We start from the raw sequence: 12,931 nt of genomic DNA, 5'->3' as shown, positions 1-12,931 counted from the left end.
TAGCCCCACTTTCCAACAAACTCTCATGTGAGACTGGGAGTTTCTCCCACCTGGGCAACCCCCATCATAGTTCACAGTCAGCTCTGAGTCTCAGTTTCCTGTTCAGCCAGCCCTGCCCACATGGACCACTGCCTTGCCATGGGTTCTCTCTGTCCACCTGTCTTACCAGTCTGGTTGGTCTGGTTGACTGTTTCTTCAATTCCTTGGTTGTCAGAGTTCCATGCAGTTTGATTTTGTGGCACTTCTGGTTTTTTATTAATTTTACACTGGTTGTTATCCTCCTTTTGGTTGTATGAGAAAGCCAAGGGTTTCTATCTATGCCTCCATCTTGGCTGGAACTCCTCCTCTTCTATTTTTTAAATCATGAAATTTCAGAAGATACTTTCAGATAGAATTTGGGTCTTTAGCAATAATATATGTAGTACCAGAACATATAAATAAGCTTCTGTAAAATGACCATTTGGATGAGTTTTTCCTTTTGATCTCCCTGATTTGGTGACTGTCCATGTCCTTATGTCATCCTCTATCCATGCTTCTTCCATAGGCCATCCATTTCTAGACAATTCCTTTTTTGTTACCACTTTCATTCTGGAATGTTATACAATGTTAATCAAATCAGTGTCTATGAACTCAGTCATAGTGTGAACTGAACTCTAGGGTTGCTGGGTGTCTTAATCAAGATGACACTGGCTAATTCTTACATATCATTAATCAGGTCAGTTCTGATATTAAGTAGTTGATGTTTCCCTAATATAGTTAAGAAACTTTTTCTCACGTAAGTTCAAATGGTCAGACGGGACCAAAACTTTATCCTGATTTTTGGAGTCTTGTCCTACCTACTCAAAAGCATTGATTTAGTTTGTTTTTGTTGCTTAAGTTTACATTAAAGTAGCTGAAATGACCAAAACTCAGCATCATTCTTTTTTTTTAGCATCATTCTTAACTAATATGTTACTGCCATAAATGTTTGTTCTTTAACATATTACATCGGAAAATTATAAATTATTTTTCCACATCATGTGTATGGTTAAGAATGTTCAAAATTTCTGAGAATAACTTATACACCTGGGGCCTGATACACGCGGTAATACATATTTTGGGCAACACGAATATTTACTGAAGTATATTATAGCCATTTGCAAAGTACTCTAATATGGACAAACCTTCCAACATTTTGCTTCTCATTCAACATCTGCCAGATACTCATGGTCGCATGTTAAGCTATTACCTGAAATTGGAAAAATAGGGGATGAAGGTGTGGATATTACTCGAGGAGAAGTACTGTCCTCCAAATAAAAGTGTGCCGTCTGGAAGCATTTCCTGGAAAAGAAAGAAAGCAACTTGTACTTCTAGCTATCACAGATAATAAGACAACTTCGGATCTGCTTGAAAATTATGACAGAAATCTTCAGAAACAAACATAAGTTCAAATCTGTATCTATTTTATAAAATTCAAGGTATTAAAGAAATGTATGGTCTCCAAGTTTATCTCAGCTTTACCTGTACCAGATGCAGAAGAGCAAGCAAATTGACACCAGGCATGCTGAAAGCAGAGATGGTATGTGAAGTTGTAGTTGGGGTCAAGTAGTGCTTTACCCAGATAGAACACCTCAACACCCTAGTTACTCTTCCACTGTGGCTGTATACCAGCATCTTGCCACCTTGGACAGGACCACAGTGGGAAAGAATGCATGCCCACAGCTGTTTTCATTCAATATTTCTGTGACTAGGCCCTTCTGAGCATATTCAGCTGCTAGGGAAGGGCAGCCAGCTATGACCATGTAGAAATGAAATTTCCACAGTGATAACGTTTTGATGAGAAAAACAGGTAGCTTTATACTGTAACTATGATAATGCACTAATGACAGAACAAAATGAGGAAATAATGAGCATATATTTTGCAATACATTTGTTTTGTGCCCGTCACATTTTTAAAGAAGATGGGACCATGTCTTTTGATTTATGTAGACCCAACAGGAGTACAATAGGTGTTAAATGTTGAAGGATGAGATGGATTTTCAGGGGTAAGTAAACTCACCAACCATAAGTTATCCACAGGTGCATTCTAGACTCTCTTATCTACCTGATTCTCAAATGAATTAACTTAAAGTCTCAAAACATTTGGGAGGGAGAGGTGGAATATATAGCTAGAGAAAGATGAATGAATGGATGGTTGAGTGGATGGGTAAATAGATAGAGGATGTGTCTGAGAGAATGGGAAGAAGGCCACATCTCAAAATAGAAAAGGTAAATTAAAGCACATTGGTAGTGAATTCTAACATGTTGCTAATGTTCACTGTAGTATCTGGGTAAACACCAACTCTACTTTTTCCAGCTATGTAATCAGATATTCTTTGGCTTTAAAAAAATAAGTTGTCCAATAATGTTACTTGCATTAACTAGTTAAAAAAGAACTTGATAAACCATAACAACAAGCTTGAAAGTGTGAAAATAAAACAGTGCAGGATAAATTCTGGGTGAAGGGCATCCATGTATTGCTTTGGTGTACTATGTAGGACAGTGTCACCTAGGAAGTGACTTTCCACTTAAACGGCAGCATGGTACGTGCTGGAAGGCTGCTATTCTGGGCTCCCCTCAATGGCCCACAAACTTACATTTAAGATCAAGAGAGAATTTGAAATGAGTTCTTCCCCCCTGTACCCCCAGCCAAAACAATGTGTCTATGGACAGTTCTTTTCTACATGGCTTTTGATGGAGTGTTGCTTTGCTGAATATACCTTTGGTATTATTTTTTAGATTCTAACTACTAAAAAAAGCTCTAAAAATTGTCTTTTTTAAAAACAACTGTTTGAAAAGCTTCCTTATTGAAGTAATTTTGCATCTTAAAAACTTACAAACTGGCTCATGTAAATCATACCTTAAAACATCTGGAAAACAACGTCGAGGCATATTACTTAAGGTATGAAAAGATTCAGTATCTATAGTCCATCTGTTCTATATAAGCAGTGGATGTCTTCACATCTATGTGCTAAGTGTTGATAACTCTGTCTCCTGCTAATTATCACTCAGCCATGAAGACAAAAGTGCAGACTGTTTTAAACTTGCAGACACAGGTCCCATCAATCAATGTTAATCTGATTATTTAATTTACACCTTTTCATCACAGTAAGCATTTGGAATTGAAAGCTAGGGATGTGTACTTATTATTCTATTATATAGGTCCATATACATACATGAAACAATATTCACCGGGATGTACTCATGACAAAAGCACTAAAGAAGGCCTGACTGAAATCTTTATGATGATCTAGTGAACCTTCCCCCGAATGGCAAAAATAGAAAACCAATTCCTAGGTGGGTCAGTGACATGCCCCAAACCATATCGGAAATGCCAGGCTGAACTGGGAAAAGGGCGCAGATTTTATCACCTCTAATCTGTCCCATCTTCCTGCTACCACATGCTTTCTCTCCAGGTTTACAGAAAACATAGGGATCCCCCTTGAGTTGGGTAAATTAGACAAAAGAGAGGATTTGGCATAACATCTAAGGTTATAGTTTCTCCTGAAAAAATAGGATAAGAAAATGTTTAAATATATAAACTTGGAAACACTTATAAGCACCATGTTACCATTAGGAGTCTTGTTGGTATGACTGTTAAACCTCTCCATAGGTTGTAGTTTCCAGGAAGGCCTAAAGTGTTTCTAGATTGGCTAGTGAAATCATTTTGTTTACAGATGCATCTACACTGGAGTTTGGATGATTCACACAAATCTTGAAGAATGCACTAACACCAGCACTTGGTTATTTAGCAAATGATAGCCCTACTGAATTACTGATACAAAAAGTCACATTTCAAAGTGAATTAACTTCAAGTGGGTGTGAGTTAGGGCTGATATGTTAAATTTTGAATAGGTAAGTAAGAGTGACAGATCATACCAGAACATTTGGTAGTTAGATATAAAATAAAAGAGTGCTAATGCATTCTGTATGGAAGATACATAAAGTGTTACTTGTGAGGAAAAGAGAAACATTTTATTGGTAAGGGTCAAATTATATTCTCAAACTTGAAACTTTATCTTTTTTCTCTGCATAATACAGATAGAATGACTCACTAATAGAAGATAAAAAAGCACTCCAAAATTTAATTTTGCATGAAATATCAAATCATAGGGAATAAAAGTCATTTTCAAATTTGTAGAAAATAACCTTAAAATATTAAATAACAGATTAGAAGACTCATTGTAATTAGTTCCATGTTATAACTGTAAACCATCTGACATCTTTATTGGAAGTTTATTCTAACACTAGTTACTATGAAGTAGCATTTGGTCCTGTTTTCCTTCTTATTTTGAGTTTGTTTAACCCCAATTCCCACTAACTTCAAAAATTGATTGGCAGGTAAAATTAGATTAGATATAAACCAGTCATCTAAATAAACATGATATCAATGTGGTAAGAAGGTGGGCTAACAATCCCAGTGGGGAGAAAAGCAATATGAAGAGCAAACATTTGTGAATTTTATATGTGTTCTTGGGACTCTGTTGAGCATGGAGTCTTCTGTGAAAAGAGTCTTGGCAACTATGGAAATTACTGGAGAAAGCATCCTTGTCTGCATCAAGTTATGGACAAAATAGTCACCTAACCCATGTATGATAACGAAAGCATGGTCTGTAAAGGAAGTCAGGTAGAGATTACAGTCGGCCATGAAAACATTCTGCCTTAGCCAGCTGATGCGCAACCACTTGTGGGGACACGCTGTAGGTCTCACTGTCTCAGACACACTCAGCTCATCCTGCTTCCCAGCCTTCTTCCCTCTGCTTAGAACGCCCTTCTCCCTTGCCTGCACTTTCTGAGTCCTACCCAGCTCAAGCACTACATTGCACACTTAACCTGCCCATTCTGGCCTATCAAGATCACTTGGTCTGTTTTACCTTTATCTCTTTATATATTTTAAAACTTTTAGCTTTAGAGGCTTGACTGCCATGCATATACTTTTGTCATATTTTAGATACTTATCATGAAAAATTATTTCTCTTCAATAAGCATAAATTTCTTAACAGGAGTGACTGTCGTTCTTTCATCCAGTTTTGAATATTTTCCCATAGTAGTTAACATAGCCCTGCATACACGGAAAACAGTCAATTCATATAATATTTCTGAATGAAATGAGAGGATGTATTTTGGGATAGCACACAAAAAGTGGTGATATGTACTTATAGAAAGATGTTGCTAAGCAAAGAGTAGTTAATTTTAGATCTTTTGAACAAAATTATCTTTAAAACAGAAGTATAAGGTACTAAGCTATGCCCTTTCTTAGTTTACAGATATAATTCCTTATATTATTATAAAGGTCTTGTTTTGCAACAGGCCCAGTCATAACACTGATACTACTTACATTGTATCCCTATTAAACTTTCTGATTTGCTGTGTGTTCATCTTGCCATAGGTGGGAAGCTTATGAGGGGTGCAATTTTCCTTGTCTTTTAAAGATTTTAGCAGGTGATCAATGAAAATGAAGCTAATTTTGTCCTCAATGCAAATTATAATAAATTTGAAAATCCCAGGTCTTAATATAGTCATTAATTTATTTTCTAATTACATTTATATTTGAATTGCTTGATATTTACTTGTATGTATAGGGTATTTTTTAAAAGATTTTATTTATTTTTAGAGCGAGGAGAAGGGAAGGAGAAAGACAGGGATAGAAACATCAACATGTGGTTGCTTCTCATGTGTCCCTCAACTGGGGACCTGGCCTGCAACTTAGGCATTTGCCCCAGACTTGGAATTGAACTGGCAACCCTCTGATTTGCAGGCCTGTGCTCAATCCGGTGAGCTATGCCAGCCAGGGCAGGGTATTATTTTTTGTTATTAGTATGTAGTTGATATGCCTCTCATACAAAATTCTGTTACTGCAAAATTATTTTTACTATATCAATAATTATGTTTTCCTGCCCTGGTCGTGTGGCTCCATTGTTCCTGCCCTAGCCGGGTGGCTCAGTTGCTGGAGCGTCGTTCTGTACACCGCAAACGGTTGTGGGTTTGATTCCCAGTCAGGGCACATACCTAGGTTGTGGATTCAATCCCCAGTTGAGGCACATAAAGGAGGCAACTGATTGATATTTCTCTTTCCTGCCCTTTTTCTCTAAAAATCAATAAACATGTCCTCAAATGAAGATTAAAAATTTATATTTTGCTAAATGATAACTTTTGAAATTATAACAGTGGCAGCATTGAATCTGAGATGCTTAGATTCATATTAATATTATGACAGGGTTTGAATGTTGGGTTAGTATGAAAGTACAACTATCAAAATACTGTATTACTTAACTGAAACCAAAGGTCCTGCATTTTACCTTCAATTGTTTGACTTAAGTATGAAGAACAATCAAATCTTTTATCACTGTGTCTCTGGATTCAAAGATTCGCCTATTCATAGTGGCCTGGATAAATTAAGGGTAGCTCTCAAGGAAAAGGAATTTTGAATATGCTTTGAAGAACTTTCAAGTATAAAACAGGCAAAAATCTGAGCTTTATGAAATACATTTCCAAAACAAACACTCGACTTACCTCCAGTAGATGAGAATACCCACAAGAACCGCTAGACAGATGAACGTCAGGGCTGACACGACCACGAGGGGTATCACTGCCTTCTTCTCGGACTCCAGCCCCTCAGCTAGACCAACACGAGACTCGTGGCTACTATTACTGGCCTCTGTGTTGGAGAAAATGGAGAGAGTTGATATTTAAACTTTAAGTTACAATATTTTTCAACCAAATAATTGCAATCTTCATCTCTGTTGCCTACCTTTAAAATTTTGACTCTAAGATGCAAAGAATGTCTATGATTATAAGTGTATTTAAGTAAAACAAAATTTAAAAATAAGGCGGGTCATCAGAGCCGACGACCTATAACATCCTAACAGAGATTCGCACCCAGGTAGGGGAGTTGTGGCAAGGAATGAGCACAATACTGACTTGAAAAGGTTGTTAAAAGGGAAATGGAAGTGTTAAAGTAAGAAAACCACCCAGTGTTTAAATAAAACAATCAGGAAAACAGTGCTACTTACTGAATCACCATATAAAATCTTGATTTTCCAAACATAACTTTAAAGGAATTATTTTAAAGCCTGCAATCAGGTAAATAATTAGGAGCAGTTAATAATTTCATTGAAAGAGAATCTTAGGATAACCCTTCTTACAGTAAGATAACCCTTAATTAAGATAATCAGCAGACTTTAAAATTTAAATGTAGGATGCATTATGCTAACTGAAATAAGCCACTCAGAGATACAAATACCATATGCTTTCACTCATATGTGGAATCTAATGAACAAACTAAACTAACAAGCAAATAGAGACAGACTCATAGATTGAGACCCAGCTGACAGCTCTGGGGTTGGGGGTGGGCACGCAGATTGAACAAAAAAGGAAAAAGAACTTATGGACATGCACCACAGTGTGGTGATTGTGGAGGGGAGAGAATGGGTAGGGGTGGAAGAGGGTATGGGGGTATAAAAGGTAATGGATAAAAATCTAATAAAAATAAATTAAGAAAAAATAAAAACAAAAAATAAATGTGGGATGCTTTAAAAATGTTATTTTCAATGTCCTTACCAACTTTTTTTGTATCAAAAATAAAAATAAAAATACTACTGCACAAGAATTGAAGCACTATGTAGATCTAAGGAATTCTTTTCAAATATGCAAATGTGAATCATGAAAAAGGCTAAATTCTCTCCTTGGGTTCATTTTAAATGACAACAAAAGACTACTTATTGTGACCAAGCAGGTGTGCTATTGTTCTAGCACTTTCAAAATCACAGCTTCCGGAGCTATCCTTCCCAGCTGCTGAAAGAGTTTCACAACCACTGGGAGTCAGTGGCCAGTCACCACCTTCCATCCATTTTGAGGTGTGTGCAGTGGGAAACGAAGGGGCCTGAATATTAGAACTTCTCTGCCATGATGCTGCTGACACCACTACCTGTCCACCTGGAGAAGTTTTCAAAGAACTGCATTTAAATTCTCTGTGAGAGTCTGCATTGCTTCCTCCACAAATGGCACATTTGGTGCTGTTATACTAAGTACCTTACTATTAATGATATGAGACAAAAGGATTCAATTGAATTTTAAATATTTTTAGAGTAACATAAATTCATAAATGGAGCATTATCTACTGCAGAGAACTTAAGATTTAAAACAATAGCTTCCTTCTGTAACTTGATAGCGTAAAAACAGCCAATAACTTCATTTACTCATATAGGTCAAAGGCATATAAACGTCACTCAAATTTCTCAAAATGTTTGTTCTTGTAACTATGGAAGCATTAGCTAGAAAAATGTAGAATTCAAAGATGTGCCTAAAAATCATGAAACTGAAAAGTGGAAATAGTCTAAGTCAGCTGACACCTAAGCTGTAATTAATATTCTTGTGACAGAAGCCCAAATTTAGTTTTTATTTTGTTAATCATGTGCTCTGGTAATTATGTCTTATGGTGAGGTTCATCTAGAAAACTAATTAATTTGATGGTGAATGCATTGAAAATTTCTTTATGAAATTTACAAAAGCACCTTCTTTTACACATAATTGTCTTCACATTTTTTCTCCTGTAACCAATCTATCTAAATAGAAAGTCTGTGGGGAATAAACCAAATCATCCATTTAGCAAAGTCCCTGGTACCTAATACCTAATATTATCATCTGTATCAGCCATTCTTAAAGTGCAGTCACCAGAATAGTAGCATTGGCTTCACCTGGAACTTGTTAAAAATGCAAATTTTGGGCTTGTCCCAACTACCCAAATTTGCCGACTCAGAAACTCTGTGAGGCCTTGGCCAGGTATCTCAGTTGGTTGGAGCATCGTCCCCATAACCCAACGTTGCGGCTTAGATCCCTGGTCAGGGCACATACAAGATTCAACAATGCAAATGCATAAACAAGTAAAATGAGTCAATGTTTCTCTCTCTCTTTCCCTCTCTCTCTAAAAATCAATACACATAGTTTAAAAAGAAAGTCTGTGGGTAAGGCCCAGAAATCTGTTTTAGCAAGTCCTCCAGGTGATTCTGGTTCACATTCAAGTTTGAGAACCAATGCTGTATAATAATTTACATATAAAACTAGCTTATATAATTACACAGGTCTTCAATGGCTACAAATATTCATAACAATATGTATATAAGTATATGTAGATACATAAATATCTCATTTTAGATGTGCATACATATGTATGAGATAGGTCTGATCATATAAATGCTATATAAGATATAACATATAAAATATGTAACAAATTACCGTATATACTATATACACTACATACACACACTTGTGAACACATATAGTTTTGTATAAACACTTTCTCTTAAGTTTCCTGGGATGTTTAATTAAAAAATAAACCAGAGACATGGAAATAAAGAACAAACTAACAGTGACCAGAGGGGCGTGGGGAGGAGGGTAACGGGGGAAAGAAGGGGAAGGGTCATCACAGAACATGTAGAAAGGACACACGGACAAAGACAACAGGGTGGGGGGAGGATTGACTGTGGGAGGTGGGGGTGGGTAGGGAAGGGGAGAGTAAAGGGGGAAAAATGGGGACAACCATAACTGAATAACAATAAAAAATAAAAATAAGATAAAATTAAAAATCTGAAAAAATAAAATAAACCTTTCAATTGAGAAGACAGAGTGATAAATACATGGTAATTACATGTTATGAAACCTAGTCCTTTTATTCCAGATAGGGTACTATATGAAAATGCACACAATTGACTAATTGCTTTGAATATTCTAATGACAACTAGTTGTCTTGATTTTTATATCCATTAGTTGAGACTAAAATATTTATTTTTATATGTCTCAGTAGTATATGTGAGTTAACTAAATGATAAGAATCTACTAATAGACAATTGGAAAATAAAGATCTAAGATTAATACCTTAAAGTATGTTTTCAGAATAAAACAGTATAATTTTGGTATTACAAATTAAGCATTATATACATATGTTAATGTCTACAATCTTGAAAGCCTAGTGCTAAGAAACAAACATCAACAACCCAGGCTTCGGCTGGGGTGGGGTGGAGGGATGGAGAAAATGCAGACAACTGTAGTTGAATAACAATAAAAATTTTAAAAATAAATAAAAATAAAAATAAAACTGAACTGGGATAAGGGGTTTTAAAATAAATAAAATAATTACTTCTGCTTCAAACTAAAAATAAAATAAAATAAAATAAAATAAAAAAACAACCCAGGCTTCCAGTCTCACTTTTCTATTAATGCCCTAACTACCTGGACCAAGCAATCCAGTGTCTCTGGGTCTCGGTGTACGGAGTCATACATTGCGACACTCAGGTTTGGCTTGCCTATATTATTTGATGAACATGTCTTATAAGTTACTTTACATTTTAAAAATACATAATCAAATTATAAGTTTCAGACTTAGTTCATATACGTTTGATAAAGTGGCATATTCAGTTATTTGATGCCATATTGTGTATGATATTTTTACAGACAGAGAATTAACAACAGGCCATCACTCCCCTAATCTTGTTTTATCTCATTTAAGTCATAAATTAAGTTACTTGATGATATTGGATGTAATATTCATATTGTTTCCTCCGCATCAGTGGGAGAATATACTCTCAATTAAATCAAATAAGATTTATTGAAGAGAAATTGCTAAACTTTAGTCAATAATTCTAGGTTTGGTGTTCTCCTATATATATTGTCTCCCTATAAAAGTACAATCTAGCAAGAACATCTCACTAATGTCACTGCCCAGTAAGATAGAAACATAGGTGGATTCCTAATATTTTCCTTTAAAAGAAATCCAAGAAAACATTTTTAAAAAAGTATTACAATTGGAATGAAAAAATATTTTTTTTCATTTTCACGAAAAATTTATATATATTATCATTCCTAGTGAATATGGTGACCTATTGGTTCATTATTTATTCTTATATAAAGTTTAAATTTTTAAACTGGAATGCAATGTTAAATAGTATCAAGTCAGAATACTTAGGACAATATCTCTATTAAAATGTACAAACTTTTCATTGTTGCTGTATTGAAAGAAAAATCTACAATTAATTGAAGGGAAATAAATCACAAAAGAGAGAAAATATCCTGAGATTAGTGCCTATGTTTTGGATGACTAATATTCGCCTTTATGGAAAAATAATGCAAGATGGTACTTTAGCCTGTCCTTTAACTTAGTATTAAGATTTAAATATTTTCATTTTAAATTTAAAATGCCTTAAAATTAAACTTAAAAAAATTATAAAATTCTTACGATCAATTTGATAAAATTATCTAGTATTTTATATGCTTAATGGTATTGAATTTCTCTTTCCTTTGGCATTTAAAGCAAACATCTGTGTTATATATATTGTCAGTAATGTGCTCTAAGACACGTCTGGCCAATAAACTAATTTGCATAAAATACATTAATAAATGAAATGCCTTTCTACAGAAAATGTTCTAGTGTTTTACATTTTGTCATATAATACCTATACATACACTGCACGTTAACGCCCGTTATTTAACTTCTCAGAAAGGTGTAACGAGTACAGAGTACACTGTGTTTTGTTAGTTTATACCGCCCTCTTTAGGTAGCATTAAGGCAATCAAGCACAATTTTTAAAAATTAAAACCTTGTTTAAAGAAAATCTTACCATTCACTCTCCAAACTTAGTAACAGAACCTTTTTTAAAGCTCCCCAAGCTACGCAGTACAAGTTATGTAATTCCTTTTCATGGGGCAGAGTACAGAGAGGAGCTTATATCATATAACTCTCAAAACATAATTCATTTTACAATTTAATAGACTTGGTTTACAACTTATTTTAGAGCATGAGTAAATATGAAAATTAAAGCAATCTAAAAAACACCCTCCAATCTATCACTTAAAAAGCAGTATACTAAAACTGTATTAAAAACATATAATTGCTCCCACATATAACAGGCATCTTGTAGAATATGAAAAATTGACAATAAATATACATCACTTTATCTCTTTCGCAGAGAATTAAAGACCAAAACAAACAGAACAGAACTTTTTCTCGTAGACTCAGAGAACAAATTTATGGCTGCCAGAGAGGAGGGGGATGGAAAGATGGATGAGAAAGGTGAAGGGCAGTAAGAGGGACAGCCTTCCACTTATAAAATAAATAAGGCACAGGGATGTGTGTACAACACAGGAAATATTGTAATAACATTGCACAGTGATGGACGAATAATAGACTTGTCATGATGATCACATGGTGAGGTACATAAATGTCAAATCACTATGTTGTACACCTGAAACATACAACACAGTATGTCAACAACACTTTAATAAAAAACAAAAAAGCATATTTAGCATTTGTTTGAAGTAATGAATAAAATCATACTTTAAAAATGTAAACTGATTTGATGTTTCGATTAAAAAATTGATGTGCTGTTTTACCAAATTTCTTTTTGTGAGTTTTCTATTTTTTGAGAATGAAGACCATCACACCTCAGTCTATCCCTTTGATCCATAACTAACCTGCCTCTGAAATGTTGAACACTTCTGAGTGCCTGCTAGTAACAGTCGGTGTGGAGGACTCTGGGGACCCAGGAGTTATTTCTGAGTGACCCGCTTCCAGGACCCTGTCAACATCTCTTTCATTGACATCTGGAAAACTGAAATCTGTGGAAGTCTCGTTGTCATTGAGGCTATCTGAGGGACTTTGCCCTGATCCACTCTCTTCATCACTTGTAAGAACTGCCCATGCTTTAGATTCTGGGGTGAAAGCAAGCAGGACACCAGTCTGAACGTCATTGTCCTGTGTTCCATCACTGGGCCTTCTGGGGAGCACGTTTGTTAATGGTGATTTATTAGGGCTTCCGCCCATATCAGTCTGACTTTCTGAGGGCACACCTGTGACTTTATTTTCTTCTTCAGATTTCTCAGATAGTGAATATGAGATTGGGTTATTCTGATCCACGAGATT

The 12,931-nt window shown here is 35.3% G+C and overlaps 1 protein-coding gene across 2 annotated transcripts in view; it reads right to left on the bottom strand.

The window, feature by feature from the left end:
• PTPRZ1 (protein tyrosine phosphatase receptor type Z1) overlaps positions 1-12,931 on the bottom strand; it is a 191,326-nt gene that overhangs the window by 33,041 nt on the left and 145,354 nt on the right. For both annotated transcript variants that reach the window (XM_045191159.3, XM_053926660.2), the window contains exons 13-14: positions 6,532-6,676; positions 1,229-1,320 (exon numbers count right to left, since the gene is read on the bottom strand). In XM_045191159.3, the coding sequence (XP_045047094.2) occupies positions 1,229-1,320; positions 6,532-6,676 (237 nt within the window). The remainder of the gene's footprint in view (positions 1-1,228; positions 1,321-6,531; positions 6,677-12,931) is intronic.

The sequence above is a fragment of the Desmodus rotundus genome, chromosome 6, assembly GCF_022682495.2.
Source record: "Desmodus rotundus isolate HL8 chromosome 6, HLdesRot8A.1, whole genome shotgun sequence".
Classification (NCBI taxonomy): domain Eukaryota; kingdom Metazoa; phylum Chordata; class Mammalia; order Chiroptera; family Phyllostomidae; genus Desmodus; species Desmodus rotundus.
The sequence above is the reverse complement of the archived record's forward strand: the minus strand, read 5'-3'. Positions and strand labels throughout refer to the sequence as shown.